Source organism: Abrus precatorius, unplaced genomic scaffold (assembly GCF_003935025.1).
Source record: "Abrus precatorius isolate BTA unplaced genomic scaffold, Abrus_2018 Scaffold3, whole genome shotgun sequence".
Classification (NCBI taxonomy): Eukaryota; Viridiplantae; Streptophyta; class Magnoliopsida; order Fabales; family Fabaceae; genus Abrus; species Abrus precatorius.
This window is the reverse complement of record NW_020874373.1, coordinates 16,835,118-16,855,905: the sequence shown is the minus strand read 5'-3', so window position 1 is coordinate 16,855,905 and position 20,788 is coordinate 16,835,118. Positions and strand designations below refer to the sequence as shown.

Below are 20,788 nucleotides of genomic sequence, written 5' to 3'. Positions count from 1 at the left end.
ATTGTTTGTTACCGTTGTGGCCTTTTAAGGGGGACAATCTTGATATTTTGATCTCCCTTTTTATTTCTAAATCTTCTTCTTCCTTACGCAAAACCTAGCCTCCCTCAAGTCAGCTCTCCTCTGTTCTCTCTCTTCTGTTATCTGTTTTTTTATCATCATCTGTTCTTTATTTTTTCAGCGAGGCTTCTACTTTGATTTTTTGGTCATCCTCTTCGTCTTCGGTGAGCTTCTAAGGGGATCCAAATTATTTTGAGTCATTTTCTTCATCTCTTGGCATCTTTTTCAAGGTTAACACAACTTTCGACATTGCTCAATTACTTTTCAGTCATCTTCTCGAAGTTCAGCAGACTTCCGGCAAACTTTTCGGTGACTGAACAATTATTTTTTCCTATTTTTTTCTCTATTTTTTTCCTTCTCTGTTTTGATTCTTCTATTATATTTTGTTCAAAATTTCAAAGCTGAAAGTAGAAGTAATGACTGCTCCTCCCAATCAGTTACAAGGAAATGACTCTATTTCAATTTCATCGTGTGCATTAGTGAAGCCTTCAGGAAATAATTTGGATCTAGGTTGGCAATGGAATAGTTTGAAATACATAAATAATAAAAAGTCTTTTACTTGTGACTTTTGTGGAAAGACAACTACAGGCGGTATTACCCGAGCAAAGAGGCACCAGATAAGAGTGAAAGGAGATGTTGATAGGTGTTCAAAGATTCTCAAAGAAATAAAAGAAACACTAATAGCAACTCATGAGAAGAAGAGAATTGAAAAAGAGACATATTTATTTCAGCATGATGAAGATGATGATGAGGAAGAAGAGGTGCAAGAAATTCAAAATATTTGTAGTGAAAAAAGATTTGTAACCTCAAGTGTTGCATCAGCTTATGTTAGTGGTTGTAATGCCACCAAAAAAGAAAAAAATCTCAACGGCCCATTGGATTTATTGTGGTTAAAGAGTCTAGAAACAAGCATCAAATTAGCAAAAACAAAAAGACAAACAAGTATAAATGATGCTTGTATCAAAGAGGCATGAACAAGAACAATTCAATACATAGAACGATTCCTTTGTAGGAATGGAATTACTTTCAATGTTGTGCGTTGAAAATGTTTCAAATTAATGGTTGAAGCTATTGGAAACTATGGTCTATATCTAAAGCCTTCTAGTTATCATGAGTGTAGAGTTCCTCTTCTTAAAAAAGAGTTAGAGTACACAAAGGAAATGTTGAAAAGTCGTGAAGAAGAAAGAGAAAAATGTAGATGTTCAATTATGTCAGATGCGTGGATGGATAAAAAAAAATAAAACAGTTATCAATTTCTTAGTAAATTGTCTAACTGGTTTTATGTTTGTAAAGAGCATTGATGCATCTGCTTATATGAAAACTAGAGAAAAGTTTTTTAAGCTCTTGGATAGTTTTGTTGAAGAGATTGGAGAGAAAAATGTTGTGCAAGTAGTTACTGATAATGAAAGTAATTATGTGTTAGCCGGTAAGAATTATTCTTAACTCTCTCTATTAATATCAGTTTCTAATTATTTTATTAGTTTCTAATTTTAGACTATGCAATTTAATTTTATGTAAGTTATTGCAAGCTAAAAGACCACTTTTGTTTTGGACTCCATGCACTGTATATTGTATCGACTTAATATTAGAAGACATTGAAAAATACCTAGAGTCAAGAGAACAATTCAAAGGGGAGTTACTCTTGTGGGTTTTATTTATAATCATACATTGACTTTGAACATTAAGAGGAAGTTTACAAATAAAGTTGAATTGGTTAGATATGGAGTGACAAAGTTTGCCACAACATTCCTCACATTACAAAGGTTGTATAATAAAAAAAACAACCTTAGAAAAATGTTCACTTTCGATGAGTGGTTAAGTCCAAAATGGCCAAAGAAGCTAAAGAAAAAAGGGCAATGGACATTGTGCTTATGCCTTCTTTTTGGAATGATGTGACTTTCAGTCTTAAGGCTATGGGGCCACTTGTGCAAGTTTTGAGACTTGTTGATAATGAAAGAAAGCCTGCAATGAGTTATATATATGCGACAATTGATAGAGCTAAAGAAAGCATTCAAAATGCATTCAAAGAAAATGTAGACAAATATAAGGAGATTTTTGCTATAATTGATAAAAGATAGAAGTGTTAACTTTATCATCTATTACATGTTGCAGGTTATTATTTGAATCCTCAATTTTTTTATAGCAATAAACAAATTGAGAATGATCTTGAAGTTATGGAGGGCTTGTATATATGTATTGAGAGGCTATGTATAAGTGAAGATGATGTAGATGTTACGTAAATTTGAGAGTAATACTAACTAGCAATTGCACTAGATAGTTATAACAAGTAATAAAATTTGGAAATCAATATGAGGCCCAAGTATCGTCTACAAGAATCTTATTTTCAATTACCACTTCACAATTTAACAATTAGTTGAGCCATACAATTTGTTTGGAAGGTTTGTAACATGTAAAAGTAAGAACTAACAACAGTAAAGGTAATAAAATTACTGTAAAAACAGAGTACGGATTTTGTATTAAGAATGCTATATGAAAAATATTTAGGAATCACTTCACTGGATTTTCAATTGCAATATAATCATGTTCTGAGCTCTTGAGAATTTTAATTGATTGATAATCAATTTTACTTATTTAATCAAAGGACAAGTCCTTGTCTCATTGATCCTAATACCTAATTAAACCTTCCTAATTCCTTAGGTGAAATTTAATCAAATATTGCATTAAGTTCTGAAAATTATAGGATTACTAGATCATGATACTTATTCCTAATATCTCAATAACCTAAGCATATGATTCAGATATGAGAAATAAACTCAATTTTCATTTATGAAGATTCCTCTAAATTCAATTGAATGAAGAATTAGATCACAACTGCATTAAGAACAGAATCATATACTCAATTCAATTAAAATCTCAAGATCCAAATTCACAATTACATTACAACATCAAATCTAGATTCATAGATCCTTAACCAACATTACAATGGAAGAAGGAGAAGTAAGAGAAGAAGAAGACATGAAGTAGAAGAACATCTTCCAAGACCTAATCTTCACACTGATTCCTCTAGCAATGAAGCTTGAAAGTCGCTCCCAATCTCTCTCTCTGACTTTCCTTGGAAGTTAAAATAGTTACAAAATGAAAAATAACAAAAATGAACCAAAGTCTCATTTTCTCAACCTCTAACTTCTATTTATAATGTTTTTCCCGCCTTTTCCTTTCCACACATTAATCTCTGAGAATTATAGCATAAAAGGTCTTCTAGAAGTTTCTATAACTTAATTAGGAACTTAAATTGTCCAAACTTGACACTTAGAAGTGATATTTAAAATTCTGTTACTTTTGCGTAGACATTTTAAGTGGTTGAAGTATCTACACGCAAGTGTTCTACATGGGAAAAGCCTCACGCGTAGCTACTTCCAGCGCTTGGAGTGGCTACGTGCTTACTGCGTAACTACTCTAAACGCTTCAAGTGGCTAGGCACACTGTGCATAAGTGAATTGGCCTTGGGCATAGCTACTCTGAACGCTTGGAGTTGCTACTCTCTTAGTCTTCTTGGATTTTCTTCTTCAAAATATTAACTTTATGTACTCAAAGTAGTTACGTCCTACATATAACACTTGATTCTTCATCTTTGAAGCTCAATTCCTCTACTTTCTTCACTTCAATCTTTAACTCAAATTCTCAGCTCAAGCTTCTGCACAAGGATTAAGTCATTTTAAGTCAAATTGTTCAGAATTGGACTAAAAATCTAAAATTTAAAACTATTTACACAATTATGAATATTTATGCAATTTTTATGATATTTCCAAGTTTACTTAGCACTTTACTACTTATTTAATTAACAAAACTATACTAAAAATTATGGTAAAATGTGAATTTATCAGTAGACAATGCTACACTTCAATTCTCAACATATAGAAGAGCGAGAGGTCTCTTTGGTTTAAGTGGAGCAAAAAGACAAAGGGCTACAATGGCTCCTGGTAAGAGATTTGTTTAATTTTTTTTATTGTAATGTAATTATGTATATATAACATAAAAGATTAATAAGTTGATGCATAATTTGCAGTTGAATGGTGGAAGAATTATGGAGTACGTACACCACATTTACAAAACATTGCTATTAGAGTGTTGAGTTTGACTTGTAGTTCATTTAGATTTGAACGAAATTGGAGTACTTTTAAGCACGTAAGAAAATGTCAAGTAACTTTAATTTAAAGTTCTTATATTAAAAGTGTAAACTAAAATAATTTTTTATGGTAAAATAGATCCATTCTGAAAAAAGAAGCAGACTTGAGCATCAAAAGTTGCAAGCCTTCATTTTCATTAAATATAACCAAGCTTTTAATGAACGTTTTTAGTGTTCTGATGTGGTGGATCCTATTATCTTAAAGAATGTTAATGATAGTAATGATTGGTTGCTAGAAGGAATAGCTGGATATGATGAAGATACTGTAGATGAATTAGTGTTTGATGATGATAATTTAACTTGGAGAACTATTGCTAATGCAATTAGGGCTAGTGAGCCTATAACCTATAGTAGGCGACAAGCTATATCAAAATCCAAGACAACTACAATTTCTTCTTCTTCTAAATCTAAGGGAAAAGGGAAAGAAATTGTACAAGAAGAAGAAGAAGAATGTGATGAGGAAGACTCTAAAGAAGAGAAAAAGGAGGAAGTTCTCTACAAAAGTAGTGATGGAAGTGAAAATGAAGAAGGCATGACAAATCTTGGAGATGAAGATGATGATAATTATTAAAATATTTGTATTTGAATTGAACACTTAGTATTTTTAAACATCTAAGCATTAGAGACTTAAATTTAGTTAGTTAAATTTATTTAGTTCTTATATTTTTTTGTTACTTGTTATTGACATTTGACATGTGTTATGTTCTTAAACTTTTACTTTTAATCATTAATATTGTATATATTTTTAAGTTGGGTCTTAAATTTATATATTTCAGCATATATATGTGTGTAATTTAATTTATATGAGTATATTTATAATTGAAGAATCAAAATAGAGAAGGAAAAAAATTAAAGAAAAAAATAGGAAAAAATAATTGTTTAGTTACCAGAAAGTTCGCCGAAAAGTTTCCCAGAGTTAGAGAAGATGACCGAAAAGTATTTGAGTGATGTCGAAAGTTGTGCTGACCTTGAATAAGATGACAAAAGATGAATAAAATGACTCCAAATAATTTGGGTCACCTTAGAGGCTTTGGCAGAGACAAAGAAGATGACCGAAAAATGTCTCTTCTTTGGTAGAAGCCTCACAAGAGATGAAAGCTACACTCCAAATGTGGAAAAACAGAGAACAAAGGAGAGTTGAGTGGAGAGCTGCAGAAAGGGTTGAGAGGTGACTTGAGGGGGGCTAGGGTTTTGCGTAAGGAAGAAGAAGATTTAGAAATAAAAGGAAGGCAAAATTTCAAGATTGCCCCCTCTTAAAAGGACCCATCAGTAACGAACAAAGGGAAGAATTAGAAATTTTAGAGGATGATATAGCGGCCGCTCCAGTCGCTATTTTTGCAATTTTTTACCATAATTCACTGTTGATAGCGGCCGATATAGGCGTTATTGACTACTATGATATTAGTATGATGACAATGTTATTAATAGTAGCAATGTCTTTAGGATTTGTAAATGTATTATAACAAAATTAAAAATGAAAGCGGCAAGGAGATTCCATTGAGTTTTAAAGAATATAGTATGAAAACCATCAGGGACAGAAGATTTAAAATTTCCTATGTCAAAAAGGGCAACTTTAACTTCCTCTATAGTCAAAACAAAATTAAGTGTAATATGGTCAAAATTCCTAAGAGTAGGGAATCTAGTCCTAGTGAGCAGGGGACTCATATTAGGGCAAGGATTATAATAAATAATTTTAAAATAGTTAACAACTAGATTTTTAAAGTTTAGAGGGTTATATTCTCATTTATCCTTCTCATTTCTAAGAGCATCAATTAGGTTTTTCTATTTGCAGATGATAGCAACTTTGTGGAAAAAAAAAAGTATTATTTCTATCACCTAATTTAATCCAATTAGAATTGTAATGGTGAAATCAATAGATTTCTTCAGAATCTAAATTTTTTTGATAATCAATCCATAGAGATTTCATAAGTTTGCTGAGATAAGGATTATCTTTTTTGGCTAACTGATTTGAAATGCCCTTGATCCTATTTAACATGCGCTTTTTTTTTTTTTTGAAAATATTACCAAAGACATTAAGGTTCTAAGCATAAGTATTATTTGTAAAGTGTGTAACATTTTCAGTCCAGGATCTAGAAACAACCAAGGAATTTTTTAACTTGGTTGGGAAAGTCTTCATGAGACAGCCAAGGAGCTAAAAACTTAAAAGGCCTATGACATCTCTTAGTATAGTCTTGATCTCTAATTTTTAACCATAAAGCAGCATAATCAGATTTTAAAATAGGGATATGAATAAGAGAGCTATTTTGGAAGAACATTTTCCAAGAGTCATTTACAACAACTCTATCAATCCTTTCTTTAATATTTCCTCTATGCCAAGTAAAATGGTTCCCTTTGAACCATAAATCCTAAAGGCCACAATTATTGAGGCAAGCAGCAAACTAATTTATGAGGGATAAGTTTGCAGGTTTGCCTCCAAACTTCTCTTTTTCAAAAAGAACAGAGTTGAAGTCTCCAACAACACACTAGGGACCATTTATAGAAGAGCTAGAGCTATTTAGAAATTGCCAACACTCAGTTGGCCTCCCTTCGTGAAGGCTGGCATACATAGAAGAGAGTACCCAGCCCTTTTGACCATTATTGATTTTTAGGTGGATAAAATAATTATTTTTCTCTAAGATAGTAACTTTAATTTTGCTAGTGTTTCAGCAGCACCAAATGCCTCCTGAGAACCCTATAGCCTCAACTCTAGCACAACTATCTAAGTTAATTCTATTAATAACTATGTTAGCCTTACTTAAGTTGATCCTTGGTTCAAATAGTCCAATAAAGTCTAACTTGTAAACTTTAATAAGGTCATTTATAAGCCTAGGAAAGGTTTTACCCCAGCACACCTGCAGTTCCAAAAAAGACAATTCATAGTGTTTAGGCTAAAGACTCAGCACCAATATGATGCTTAGGAAGACTTATTCTAGTAGGATTAAGCTTAGGACTTGTTAGGGCTTGTGAAACTATTTTATCTATCTCCATTAATAGGGATGGATAAGGTCAAGGATGTTATGACTCCCCTTACATTTTTCTTGGATACTTCTCTAGAAATATGACAAGTCTTAGAGTGTCCATGCTATCTTGACTTAGCTTGTTTTCATCTTGGTCCTGTTTATTATTAACATTGCTAAGGTTATCTATCTGTGTATGATTACTTTCCTCTTTTCTTGATTTGATAATTTTGGGAACAATCTTAGGCTTGGTCATTTTCTTACCAGTTTCACCTAATTTATTATTACTATAATTTTTTCTATATGGGTTAATAGCACCATGTTCTTTATGAGGAACCTTACTGTCCCTACTAGGTTCTAGATTTTCCTGGGCTGTAAGTTCTAATTCTTGAACAGCTAGGATATCAAACCAAGATCCAATAAGATGATCTTTTGATTTTCTAGGATTTCGAAGGGGTCTAGAGATATTAGAAGAAGAAGGTTTTTTCCTTAATTTGTTTCTTTGCTAACATCTAGGTCCAAAAAGGTCATCCTTAGCCCTAATCTCATGTCCTTGATCAACCCCATTATTGTCTTTAACTACACTTGTACTATCTATTGTACCTTCTTTGTTATCCTCTGATTTGTAGAGAAGGGTCTCTCCATCTCCATATCTATTTGGCTATTTCTCTGGTGGGCCTCACATAGCTCTGTCTATGACCATACTTCACACACTGAAAACAAATGAGATGTAATCTCTTATATTCTACTTTGAATTCTTGTCCTAAGACTTTGAAAGCTGAGACTAGTTCCTTTCTAAGGTTTATTTCGATACATATCTTAGCAAATTTTTCTCTAGACTGAAGGGAAGTATAGGGGTCAACTTTCAATATTGATCCCATGCAGGCTCCTACTTGCCAAAGAAACTTATTATTATATAACTCTAGGGGTAGATCAGGTATCTGAACTCCAACTGCTATTTTTTTCAGGTGATAATCCTTACTTCTAAATAAAGGTCTTCACTTTTGTACAAGCAGGTAGTGGTGTAATGGTCTAGAATCAACTGGGGCCTTCAAACAAAGCTAATTTATAATTCTATTTTTGAAATTTTACTAGAAAAAAGTTATTCTTCAAATCAAGTATTTGTAAAAAGTCATTTCTCCCCAAATATTATTCAATCTTTGGCTTAGATAGTTAGAACTTACTGACGTACCTAACAACTTGACAATAAGGGTGAACTTCCAAGGCAAGCACCAAACTTCATAGTCTTCAAGAGGTATTTTCAGTTCTGGGAAAATATTATGGTTAATTGATTTTATTTCTTTATAATCTTGGAGAAAGTTAAAATCTTCAAGCAATTTTATTATTTTTGGGTCAATTTAACCTTAACACCTTATCTTTAAAGGAAACAGGTTCAGAAAGAACAGGATTCGAATACACTTGATATGACATTTGATCTGCAGTAAGTTGGTCTTCTTGCATATCCTCCTTTGGCTCCATCTTAGACTCCTTTGAGTTCATTTTCACCTTTTTTATGGACCGCTCTACCAAATCTGATTCGTATTTGGACCTCTTTTCTCTTTCAAGTCTCTCCATCCCACCTTTCTTCCTTTGGATCAGATCAACAGAGAGTCCTTCTTGCATGTCCTCAGTTAGTACTTCCATGCCACTCCTTGGACCCATCTTCACTTTCTTTGTACTCCGATCCATTTAGTCAAGCTCCTCTGTTGAGCGTTTCTCCCCTTTATGTCATTCCATACCTTGAAACCGAACTGAGAGTAAAGAACTCTCAATCGTGGAAAGTTTTAGCTTGTCGCCGAAACAAAAACACCCTTCGAGATCTCTCAAGCGACGGGTTAAAAAACCCTTTTAGCACCACTGTCCCCCCTTTCTTGAAAAGTAAAGAAAGTAATTGGTGGAAACCCTATCAACACTGCAAGTTTAATGTTTTTGATAATTATTTTTTAAATTTAAGTCTATTTTTTCCCCCTATTTTAATTGTTCACTTGCAAGAGTTTCTCTCCAGTTTTTAGATTGGTATAATAAGAAAGAGAACTACAAAATGCATGTCCTTCTCTATTTATTACACCTATCAAGTACTTGAGAAGAGTTTTTTTTTTTTTCTTAATTACATCTTTCTCGGCCTAATTTCTTTGTTGAATATTATAATTACGCATCACATACACATACTGACATTTGTTGTTTTGGCTCCATATTTTTTCCAATTATACAACACTTGTCTGCCAATTCACCCTATCTTGGTTAATTATTTTGTATGGGTATTATTTTGGTAAATTACATTAATTTTCTAATATTTTAGTAAAAGACACTAATTTCTATGTAGTCCTTTGATTATCTTATTATGTGGTTTGATCAAATTAAAGTTGGAGAAAAGTCTAAATGCATTTTCTTTCTTTATTTTCTACTTTAGCTTTCCACCTCGAATCTTAGCTGATTTATTCCAGGGCAGAGGTACACCGCAAGCAGTAAAATTGACAAGCTATTGTGAAAGTTTTTTTTTTTTTTTTTGAGACCGAAGAAAATGAAATAGAATGTCAAAGTTGAATTTGTTGATGGATATCTTAATAAGCTGTAAATTTTCAAATGAAATAATTTTCCAATTATAATAAAACTTTGGAATTGGAGTATGTGCTTGATTGATTTTCATTGTGAAAATCAATGGTGTGGAAGTGTCCAAATTACTTTGGTGCAAGTTGTTAAGAAAAAATGCAATCTAAAAGGTTCTTTTTAAAAATGACACAAGTTTCAATTAGTAAGATGATCTTACGAAATAGAATTTTATCATCTTCAATCATTAAAACTGAATTTAAATATCTACAAATAAAAAAAATTATAAAAATATAATAAATATTTTTTTAATAAAATTTTATTATTATTAACTGTTTATTCTCAGCTTCAATTCTCAACTCTTGGAGCTAAGATTAACAAAACCCTAAATAGTATCCATCCAACGAGAAATTAGTAGAAAATTTTGCAAGTTATGGCAAAATTTTAATATTTATTCTTGTTAATTAAAAAACCTGGTCACGTGTGCATGATGATCGAGACCATCAAAACATGGTGGTCTTCAACCACTCAATAATTTCTCCCATCGAACATGCTGCACGGAAACAAGTAAATATTTACATGGCCTTTCAATCTTTATGCTGCTCAATCATTAACCAAAATGAGCATTTTAGTAGACGAGTGAAAAAGTTAATTCAGCAAAATAAGTCAAACAGTGCGAAGAAACCCCAGTTAGGAGGCAGAAGCAGGAGAAACAAAAGAGAAAAACATAAATAAAGGGATAAAAAAAAAATACATAGCTACAAAATAAATACCAATGAAAATCAAAACTCGGACCCAAAACAGTTGACCATCACTTTCTTTCGTTATCATCACATCACAGAAAAAAAATAAAAATCTGCAGATACTTCTTCAACCGATTAATACACTATAAAAGACAGACGTCTATCATACTATGGATTAATCACTGTCCATTACAAACCTGAAGAAAGAGGCACAACAAATTTCTGCGGTCAGAATTCCTATATTGTTGTTACTTTTAGAGCCCTATCATGTATCACCTCGAAATATTATTCTTCCAGCTCAATGAAATTTTGCATATTTGACTCCCTCATTTTCCCTTGGAGTTGAGAATCATGCTATGCTCTGATATCTGCAATAAGTGAAGATACAGAACAACTGCTGAGGAGCTATATGTCAGCAGCCCCCAAAAAGTAACTTCATCCCAGTTCCAATTTCGAAGACAGTGGGGCATTATCAGATAATAACAATAGGCATCAAAGACACTGTTTACACCTCAGAATTTAAGGAATGTTTGACACAGACTAGATCATCCAACTTATTGCCATCCATTTTATACAGAGAGACCCCTTGCATCTGGTTATAATAATCCTTTGCTTCTTTCCTTAAACTCTCAAAAGGCATGACTTCCCATTTACTGTAATTTGAATATTTCCTGACATCACTCATGTCTGGTGATCCTGAGATAGGCCCACTTTTGTCTGGATCCACATTGCCCCACACCTTACAACTGCCAAAAGGACCTAAATCACTGTCCTGACCAGCTTGACCCCTTCTCAAGCGCAAAGTTGCAGCATGTGCTTGGCTTATCATTTCTCTACTTGGTATATCCGACCAGTCTTGCCTCCTCTTAGATCTCATGGGGGAGTGAATCCTGAGTACCTGAATAAAACCCAAAGCCAAAAACATTATAAGAAATACCCAAAGTACATTTTATGTGGATATTTTTGGTACATTTTATGTGGAAATTTATACTAATATTAATACCCCAAGACATTCTAGAAGTTGGTAGTATGCTCTTCCTTGAAGTGGATTGTGTCCCTTCCTTGGAGCAGAGAAGTATCTTGTCCTTTAAGAAGAAGAAAAAAACATGGTACAAAGGACAAAAAATTTTTTAAAGGCATCATCAGTATCACTACCTTACATGTACAAAAATATAAATAAATTAAAAACAAAGGTTTGAGTATCATTGTGGGAATTTATCAAGGGAACAAGCACCAAGACTATAATAAACGATCAGAATTAAAATAGATAAACCCACCATTCAGTGTATCCTGGATCAACAGTGAAACCATATATATCAATAATATCACACATGGAGAGCGCCAACTCAATAGATTTCATTCCAGTTCCTTTGGCACCTCGACGTAGTACAATTCCTTGGAAGAGATAGACTGGATTGGGTATAGTCTGCCATACAAGTTAGTTCAAAAGAATGTGGATAAACTTATTCTATAAAGTATCCAGTTGCTCTAATCTCTATTGAGCTCATATAACAAAACGCATCATATAAAATAGTTATCAAATAATAGATTCTCACTTTTATCATTGCATTGATATCTCTGTGCGTCAGACTTTTGATAATTAGAACCTCATCATCTGCAAAAGAATAAAAATTTAATCCTCTCATTATATACATGTCATGAACTAACTGATACAAGGAAAATAAAATAGGATTAAGATCACAGTATCACACAATACCTAGTGAACATCTAGATTTTTAGTCCTAGCTCCTAGGTCTAGAGAAACTATCTACCAATTGATCCCCACAAATCAGAGCTGGATAGTAAGACGCCAGCTACCTAGATAATATAATAATATATTCATCTTCTTAGTTAAAAGAATATTATGTATATCAGATTTATCACAATAACTATTTTTGTAATTATTTTATTTTATTTACTAATTACCAGTAAATGGATTAATTTTAAATTTTGTATCCATTTGGGTTAATGGGTAAGTCTTCTAAATCCAATTTGGCCAGCCATGGAAAGCAAGAAATAGTATCCACATCTGAAAAATCTAAATTTTGAAATATGAATGTAAGAAGAAAGAGTTGATTGCATTCTGCTAAACTGATATATTGGTTAAAACTAAATTGCATCCTCCACCATCCAATTTTCAAAATGAAGTATTTTTCGCTAAGAGGAGCAAGTCTTGGTGCAACTGTCAAGTTGCTGCCTTGCAACTCAGGTCACAGATTTAAATCCTGGAAACAACCTCCCTGTTTATGGGGATATGCTGCATAAATTTACCTCTCCAAACCCTTCTAGGTGGGAGGCCTTGTGCAATGGGTTGCCCTTTTTAAATTTTTTTGTTTTTTTTTTTTTTTTGCAATTCATATAAAACAATCATTTGTAAAGTGCCACCTCCTATCCTAATCAAGTGTTAGCATCAACTTTTGGACTCTGAGAACTATGTCCAGAACAGTCACATCGTTTTTACTTTGGTAGGGAAATACTCGAGTCAAGACACACAAAAATACTGTGATACGCATGGATTGTTCAAAATTAGGCAAGGCTGATTAGTTTGGTTCCAAATTTGAATCCCATAACTGTGATCAATGAAATCATCCTTATGAACTTGTTAAGTAAATTTTTTTATCTCTCTCCTTTTCATAAATATTTATGACTTTTAATTAGGTCCCACCTGCATAATGTTTATGAGGAGAGACAGAAAAATTTTTCACGCAACAAGGTCACTTGAAAATTCAACGAGAAGATCCATTCCCAGCTTATGAAACATAATGAAAATCCACAACACAAATAAATTTCAACCTAGCACCCGGCTGTCAAGAATCCAGCTTCAACCCAACATCCAACTGTCATGAATCCAGCTTCAGCAAATCAATCAACAATGTTCTAATTTCTCAACCCAGTGTGACCTCCAAGTCTACATTTCAAACTAGATTTATGTTTGTATTTTGTTTCAAAATTTTCAATTTCAAACCCATTTTCTTCAAACTGGCAACTGTTGTGCTCTGTTTTTCAAATTTGAAGTTGTCGGGTCCAGTTCATGATTTGTGATTTTTTGACTTGTTAATTATCACCGAGTAACACGTGATATAAAATTATGTTTGGACACAATGAATCTAAGATAGCTTTTATTAATATTGTTTTTGTATCATTAAACTCTTACCAGTTTATAAGTTCAGCTTATGGCACTCAACTTGTTTACAAAGACTCTCAAGTTTGACAACCTTATTAATCACTTAATAGTAGTGAGTTTAAAACTTATGATAATAAGAAAGCATTCACAAAAAATATTAGGATATAAAATAACATCAAGGTTGAATATAGTTTGAAAAAACTATAAATAGAGATAGTCTGATGATGCAGATTTAACTAAAAGAATAATATTTTACAACACTACTGTAAGACATGAAAACCAGGCATGCAAAAGCACAATTCACATAGGATAAGAGAATTAGAAACTAAAAATAAAAAAGAATTCAAGGACATTACAAGAGAAGTGCTGAAGGTATAATTATCAATAAATCCAAAGGTAACAAAAGATGGCTATAACCTATTCAGAGCATACAGAAAATTATTAAGAGCTAGTGTGAATAGATTCTCAAAATAACTAATGTGACCCAAAATTTCAAGAGCTAGTTTTCAATAAAAGTTTGATATTTTGCTTAAATACTTTCATTTTCATATATAATAACTTACCAGACCCATTTAGAATAGGGACCATGTTACGAGCAGCACCTCTTACAACTAGACGGAAATCCCTCTTAAGACCAACGTACTTGGCATATTTCTACACAATTCATAAAGAAACAAAATAAGTATCCTGCAATTTTTTTTAATAGTATATCAGATTATGCTCTACATAGTGTCTCTATAGCATCTTCTTGTTCAGAAGGACAAAAATAGTGGGTGGTCAGTTTCTTCTATCCTTTGATAAAAACTGGATATCAAGTTCAAGACAACAGATAAAAAATGAGAAATTTTACCCCCCATTCTGCACTATTTACCTGATTAACAGGGGCCTCATTGTCTCGAAAAACAGCATCATGACTATCAATTTCTTTCCCAAATTCTGTCTTCAGAAGATCTCCTGAGTTTCCAACAACAGCACAAGTACGAAACTGCCGTGGATGAAAGGGGGGCTTTGCAGGTAATAATATATTGAGGTTCTCTTCACAAAGAGTCTTATTATAGCACTTCTTTGTCCCCCTACAAGAAGAAAAGGTATCAATTCACTTGCTACGTGATAAAACATACAATAAAACTACATCAGTATTAACACAAACAAACATGAAAAGTAAGGTTGGAGATCCATACAATTGCGCTATCCTTTGTGGAGCATAATCTTCCCAACCACCAGGGCGAGCATCAAGATACTCTCTGGTCAACACCGTAGTCATGTTACGATACTGCAAACATCACAAAATATCAGAACTTATACACATTCATCCCAAAAATACAAAATAAGCAGAGGCAAAAGGGATGACAATCCACCTGTTCCCACAATAGAATTGCCTCACAGACGTCATAGTTGTACTCCAAAGGCTCAAATTGTTTAAATTGCGCATTGTACTGCAATCATTGACACATTAAAAAGAATCAGTATTTGGCTAATAATGGAAATTGAATCAAATAAGAGGGGTTAGGAGACAGTGACACATACCCAAGTGCTGTTGGTACCTTCGGGGTATTTCAGGACCAATTTGCAGTGGTCAATTATATGTGCAGTGAGTCCAAGCCCCCTGTGATCCTGTTTCAAATCCCACGATAATCACACATCTTCATAAAACTAAATAACTCATTTTTCTTTTTTAAATTACACAATGCATGATAATTAAAAATATACATATTAGAAATTCAGAATGGAAAATGGAAGGGCAGAGTGCATTTCGGATCCAATAGTTACCACGCATTGCTTAACACTGGACTGAAAGTTAGACAAAGCACGAATTGTTTCGGAGTCTCGATCTGAATTGAAGGAGCCTGAAAATGCGAATTCGAAGAGAATTAAGGGAACGCGAAACGGAATTTGAATGATTAGGGGAATTGTTGGTTACCTGCGAAGAAAGAGGATTGGATGGAAAAGAGGAGGAGGGAAAATAATGCAGCGGCACACACCAGATAAAGAATCGTGGGTCGCCGGAAACTATTGTTCACGGAGGATACCTGCTTGTGCGGCCTCATTGGCGTTTTGCTCATAGAGAGAGAGAAATCTAATGTAGAAAGAGAAGCATGAAATGGAACACTTTAGTTGTCGGAAACGACAACTTTGGCTCTGATGAGCCCCGCCGACATTCCTTGCTTGAGAATTCAGATGGAAGGGAAACGCAGCGTATTAACAGTAAGCTTGGATACGAATTCTGGACGCGGATAATCGGGTTTACCCCCCTTGCTTGTTTCCAAAATTTATTTGGATAAGATAAAATCAATCTTAATCCTCAATCACGATTAAGATATGTAGTGAAATTTATTTATTATTTTCTTATCGTATTTATTGTTTTATTAATACGGTAAAATCATTGGTTAAAACTAAAGACTTTTATTATAACAGAGATTATAATAATGAGAAAAGTTTTTATATTTTTAATTTAAATTGTTTTTACTCATATCATTATTGAAGATAAGATATCATTAATTTAAATAAGTTAATATATATGTGATAATTTTTATTAAATAAATATTAATATGTCTTATTTATTAAATTAATATATATTATAAAAATTTAATTATATATTCTATCTCTATAAAAATGGTTTTTTTAAAATAAATTTTTATAAAAAATTATTAAAATCTAGTTCTAACTTATTTAAAATATCAAAGTTTAATTTTTATTGAAACTTTTTTTATTAAATATTAAATTTATTACTATCATGTTATTATATTATTATTTCTTTAAAAAAATTATTATTTAAAAATTCTTATTTGTAAAAAAAAAGTCTTTTTTAACCTTTTTTCCTAAGCACTCTTTTAATCCCTATTTCTCCCTAATAAAAAAAAAAGTCTTCTTTAACCCTTTTTTTCTAAGCACTCTTCTAATTTCTATTTCTTCCCAAAAAAAAAAAAAGTTCAACCTTGCTTAAAAATTCTTGGAACCAAAATTCATTGGATCTCTTGCATTTTCATTGTAAATTCAGTAATACATGAAAATAGACTTACTTTTAAAAATTCTAAAGTTTTATTTGAAAGTTTAAAGAGAGATAAGGAAAAGGTTTAAAAAGTTAAACAACTTAAGAAGAAAGAAGATTAAATTTCTCCGTTATTTTGATGTTTAATTTCAAAGGAGAATAGTAATAAATGGTTTAACTTATAAATGACATCATTACATTTTTATATTTTTTATTCATATGCTTTTTTGTATGTTTTATTTTTTAAAAAAATTAAATAATTTTCTCTCTTTAACAATTAATATTTTTAAATTTTTTATTTTTATAATTTTTTTAAAATTCTTATTTCAAAAGCTAACATTGTTGAAAGAATTTAATATGTCACTATTAACTTCAGAACAAGTTGATAACAAATAATGACACTAATTTGAATAATAAAATTATGAAAGAAATGTATGATAACTTCAAAATTCAACATCATAACTCCTTCCTTTATCACCTAAAAATGAATAAAGGAGTTGAAGCTGCCACTAAAATATTAAGATCATTCAAAAAGATGACGATGACGTATATGGATTGACATGAAATTCTATCGCTTGTCTTACACAAATATTGAACTTTCATTTAAACTTGAACTAGGGTAATTTCATTCTCTTTGGTATAGAGAATGGAAGCAGTACTTCCTATCGAGGTTGAAATTCTTTCATTTAGAGTGTGAATAAAGACTAAATTGCAAGAGGTAGAGTGAATTTAGTCTCTTTTTTATAAGTTGAATCTCATTGAAGAAAAATGATTGAATGCATTATGTTATGATCAACTTTACCAAAGAAAGATGAATAATATTTCTGACAAAAATATTCGTCTGTGAGAATTTAACGAGAAAACCATAGTACTCAAAAAGATCTTACTAAATAAATTCTTAAGAGGAGCTTTGCTCCTCACAAACATGGATAAGAAAGAGCTTTCAAACTCTGTAGATTATGATTTTGTCAAAAAATACCATGCTTGAAAGTGTTTGTCAAAAAATAAAGTAAACAAAAAAAAAGAGCTCTCTGGATTAAAAACCAAAAAGAACAATCTAGATAAAAGTTAGAGCAACCTGATGACTTGAAAACTTGAAAGAGAAGTTTAGACAAAAACTAGAGTAAAAAAAAATTCTCCACTAGACTAAACATATAAAGGTGATCTAGAAGAAGTTTGGGTAGTTAATTTTAAACTAGCAATATAATGTTACTAGCATTTCAAACGGGTCAACGTGATGCAATGATACTAAAATAAGGCAAAGTGATATGGTAAAACCAAAAAACTAGGGCAATTTTGAGATGTTAAATTAAACTGGCCAATTGACAAGTCTAAAATCTTAAATTGGGACAAATTTATTCAATTGGAAGTTTTATTAATAGGCAATCAATTTGCTAACACGAGGAACTAGCACTATTCATTCGAAGGTCACTTAAGCGGTATGATACCTCAATGTTTTACAGGAATTTATGTGAACCCTTAATATTTGTTATCCTTTGTTTGATGTATTTGTATTTTCATTACTCATATTGTAAATTTTCTTGTAAATTAATATTACTTTATTTGTTATATCTTTCTTATTTTTCAATATCAATATTTTGACTCTTTACATCTTTCATTCAATGTGTACACCATCCTAATAATTAGTTTAATTTAACTCTTCAACATCTTAACTAATAATCCCTTTGTCATTTGGTGATTATATATTAACTTTTGGGAAAAATAAAAAAAAATTAATGACAATAATGAGTTTTAATGGTAAGTCTTTTGAGTTTCTTGATAAATTTAGCATGACAAAAGTTGACTCACACAACAACTTAGAAATAACTAATAATCTAATTTGATTGATATATTACCTCAATACAACCTAAATAAAGGAATTATTCTAGACAAATCTTATTCATTCAAACTTTGAGGCGTTTGTTCCAATAAGGTTCAAGAACTTTGAATCACAGAAGAAATAAAAAACTAGAAAACATTTTTTTATGATTTAATAAGTCCCATCATAGTATTTGACATCATTAATGTCATCATACAATGATTTCATTTCAAATGTTCACATTCATTTAGTTTTCACAATCACATTAGCATGCATTTATTTTTGTTTTGTTATTGTCAAAGGCTAGTTCAAGCATATCTACCTTGCAACTTTTATTTTCAATCAAAGTCAAGAATCTAACTTACACCTTTTTACTTTTCTTGTTAAAGTTTAGAAGTTGACCAATCTTTTTACTTTTTCTGTCAAAGCCCAGAAGTTGATTGTACTCATTCACATTTATGTTAAAGTTTAGAACATGATAAACACTTTTAATTTTCTATCAAAGTCCAAAATTTAATTAACATATTTTTTTTTTGTCAAAGTCTAAAAGCTAAGAGACTCATTTACTTTTCTTGTCAAAGTTCAGAAGCTAATTGACTTCTTTACTTTTCTATTTAAGTCTAAATCTTGACTAACTCCTTTACTTTTTATGTGAAAGCCTAGAGTCTAAGTGGCACCTTTTTATTTGTCTTGTTAGAATCATAAAGTTGACTTGTCTATTTACTTTTCTTGTCAAAGTCCAAAAGCTAATAGACACCTTTATATTTTTGTTAAAGTCCAAAGTCTAATCAACTTCTTTACTTTTTTTTATCAAAGTCTAAAAAATATTGGTTTTTTTATTTTTTTTATTTTGTTAAAGTACAAAACTTAATTAACCCTTTTTACTTTTCTATCAAAGTTGAGAACTTGACTACCATCTTTACTCTTTATTTTTTTTCAAAGTTCAAAATCTTACTGGCTTTTTTACTTTTCTGTTAAAGTTTATAACTTGAGTGACCTTCAATTTAAGTTCATAATTTGTCTAACGATCTAAATTTTATTTTAATTTTTCTGATTTGCTTTTGCCAAAAGGATTACAAATAAATTTATTTTCTTCAAAACCAAAGTAGCAAGTGTATCACCTTAAATTTAATTTTCAATAAATAAGGAATTTCATAAATTTCTGAAATAATAAAACTTTCATTTTTAATCCAAGTTTCATCAAACATTTTAAATAAAGAAAGGGATTACAAATTTCATCAAACAGTTGCTACAGGACTTATTCAATACAATAATTTTCAAAATAATATCCTAAGTCCTATAGCAGTTCCATCTACCCTTTTTACTGAGTCCGGTGTTGATCATTTTGATTACCTGAAAAATGAATGTAAGGGTGAGTACTCTACACTACCCAAAAACACACAGTCAACATAGAGTCTCACCTCCATCACATTTTCAATACATTAAACAAATACAATCACAGGCAGCATTATCACACAACTTATGTTCATTTAACATCGATGCACTCACGGCATCGGCAGCACTTCACATCCATAAGTACAATTCATAAACCCGTGCATACGCACGCCAGCCACACTCACTGTGGCACTGTGATCACAGATTTACATAATGAATGATTGCCGGTTACCCCGCCTCACGGATACCATGTGGGCAATCACGGGTCGCTCAGCAAAGATAGTGGTCAGAGGTCTAGTCAGGAAGAGAGTGTGTGGCCCGTGGTGCATCTGTTCCATAGTCGGTGTCACCACCACTCCCCCTTCCCCAAGGTATTTCTACTGTCCTCATCTTTCACACCCCCAATGTATCGTTAAACCATTTACAACACATTATAACGGCATTACGCGCCCCATTCACATACATTTCATTCACACACAAAATATTCATGCTTACACACGGCACACAGTCCACATTTACATTCAAATACACGGCACTATGCCCACATTCATTTCACATCATACAGCACGTAGCCAATACTCATTTATATTACACGGCCTTCGGGCCCACATTTGTTCACAATATCATTAATTCACCAATCAATGGCATTCCATCACACACAATCACCCCCACGAGGCCTAACTATTCCAGCACACATCACATTGCACACCAATTTCCATTCAACACACAAATTCTACTCCCTATCTCAGCCACATTGCATTAATCAATGAAACACACAAGAATTATAACACATTGAGATAGGGTAGAGTCTCCTCTTACCTTGGATTGAAGACTCACACTCGGATTCGACCACAGACGTGCTCCCTACACAAATTTTGGCCTAAAACACATGGAAGAACTTCATAAGAATCCAAGGAAACCCCGAAACAGAGAAAAGGGGATGAGAAACGGAACCTCAACCATTAAAACTCACCTCCAAGCGTTCTCCACGCGGATTCAACCCTCAATCA

General features: G+C 32.1%; 1 protein-coding gene across 2 annotated transcripts; it reads right to left on the bottom strand.

Moving 5' to 3' along the window:
• Positions 1–9,677: 9,677 nt before the first annotated feature.
• On the bottom strand, positions 9,678–15,819 carry LOC113861903 (sialyltransferase-like protein 1). 2 transcript variants are annotated; one of them, XR_003504371.1, is made up of 12 exons: positions 15,497–15,819; positions 15,346–15,422; positions 15,103–15,189; positions 14,934–15,011; positions 14,757–14,848; positions 14,447–14,648; positions 14,139–14,229; positions 12,008–12,066; positions 11,729–11,877; positions 11,455–11,536; positions 10,504–11,349; positions 10,205–10,261 (listed from the first exon to the last, which is right to left on the bottom strand). XR_003504371.1 is itself a non-coding variant. In XM_027495006.1 (11 exons), the coding sequence occupies exons 1-11, from the start codon at positions 15,636–15,638 to the stop codon at positions 10,957–10,959; spliced, it is 1,452 nt and encodes a 483-aa protein (XP_027350807.1). In that variant the 5' UTR covers positions 15,639–15,819; the 3' UTR covers positions 9,678–10,956. The 2 variants fall into 2 exon arrangements, 1 of the variants encoding a protein (XP_027350807.1); XM_027495006.1 differs by having other exon boundaries at positions 9,678–11,349.
• Between the last annotated feature and the right edge of the window lie 4,969 nt (positions 15,820–20,788).

Excerpts from the sequence above, each read along its gene's own strand:
- LOC113861903 (XM_027495006.1), bottom strand. The coding sequence starts at position 15,638 with ATGAGCAAAACGCCAATGAGGCCGCACAAGCAGGTATCCTCCGTGAAC. Across the intron at positions 15,190-15,345 it reads CCAGTGTTAAGCAATGCGTG|GATCACAGGGGGCTTGGACT; the intron begins GTAACTATTGGA and ends GATTTGAAACAG. Across the intron at positions 15,012-15,102 it reads AAGGTACCAACAGCACTTGG|TACAATGCGCAATTTAAACA; the intron begins GTATGTGTCACT and ends CAATGATTGCAG.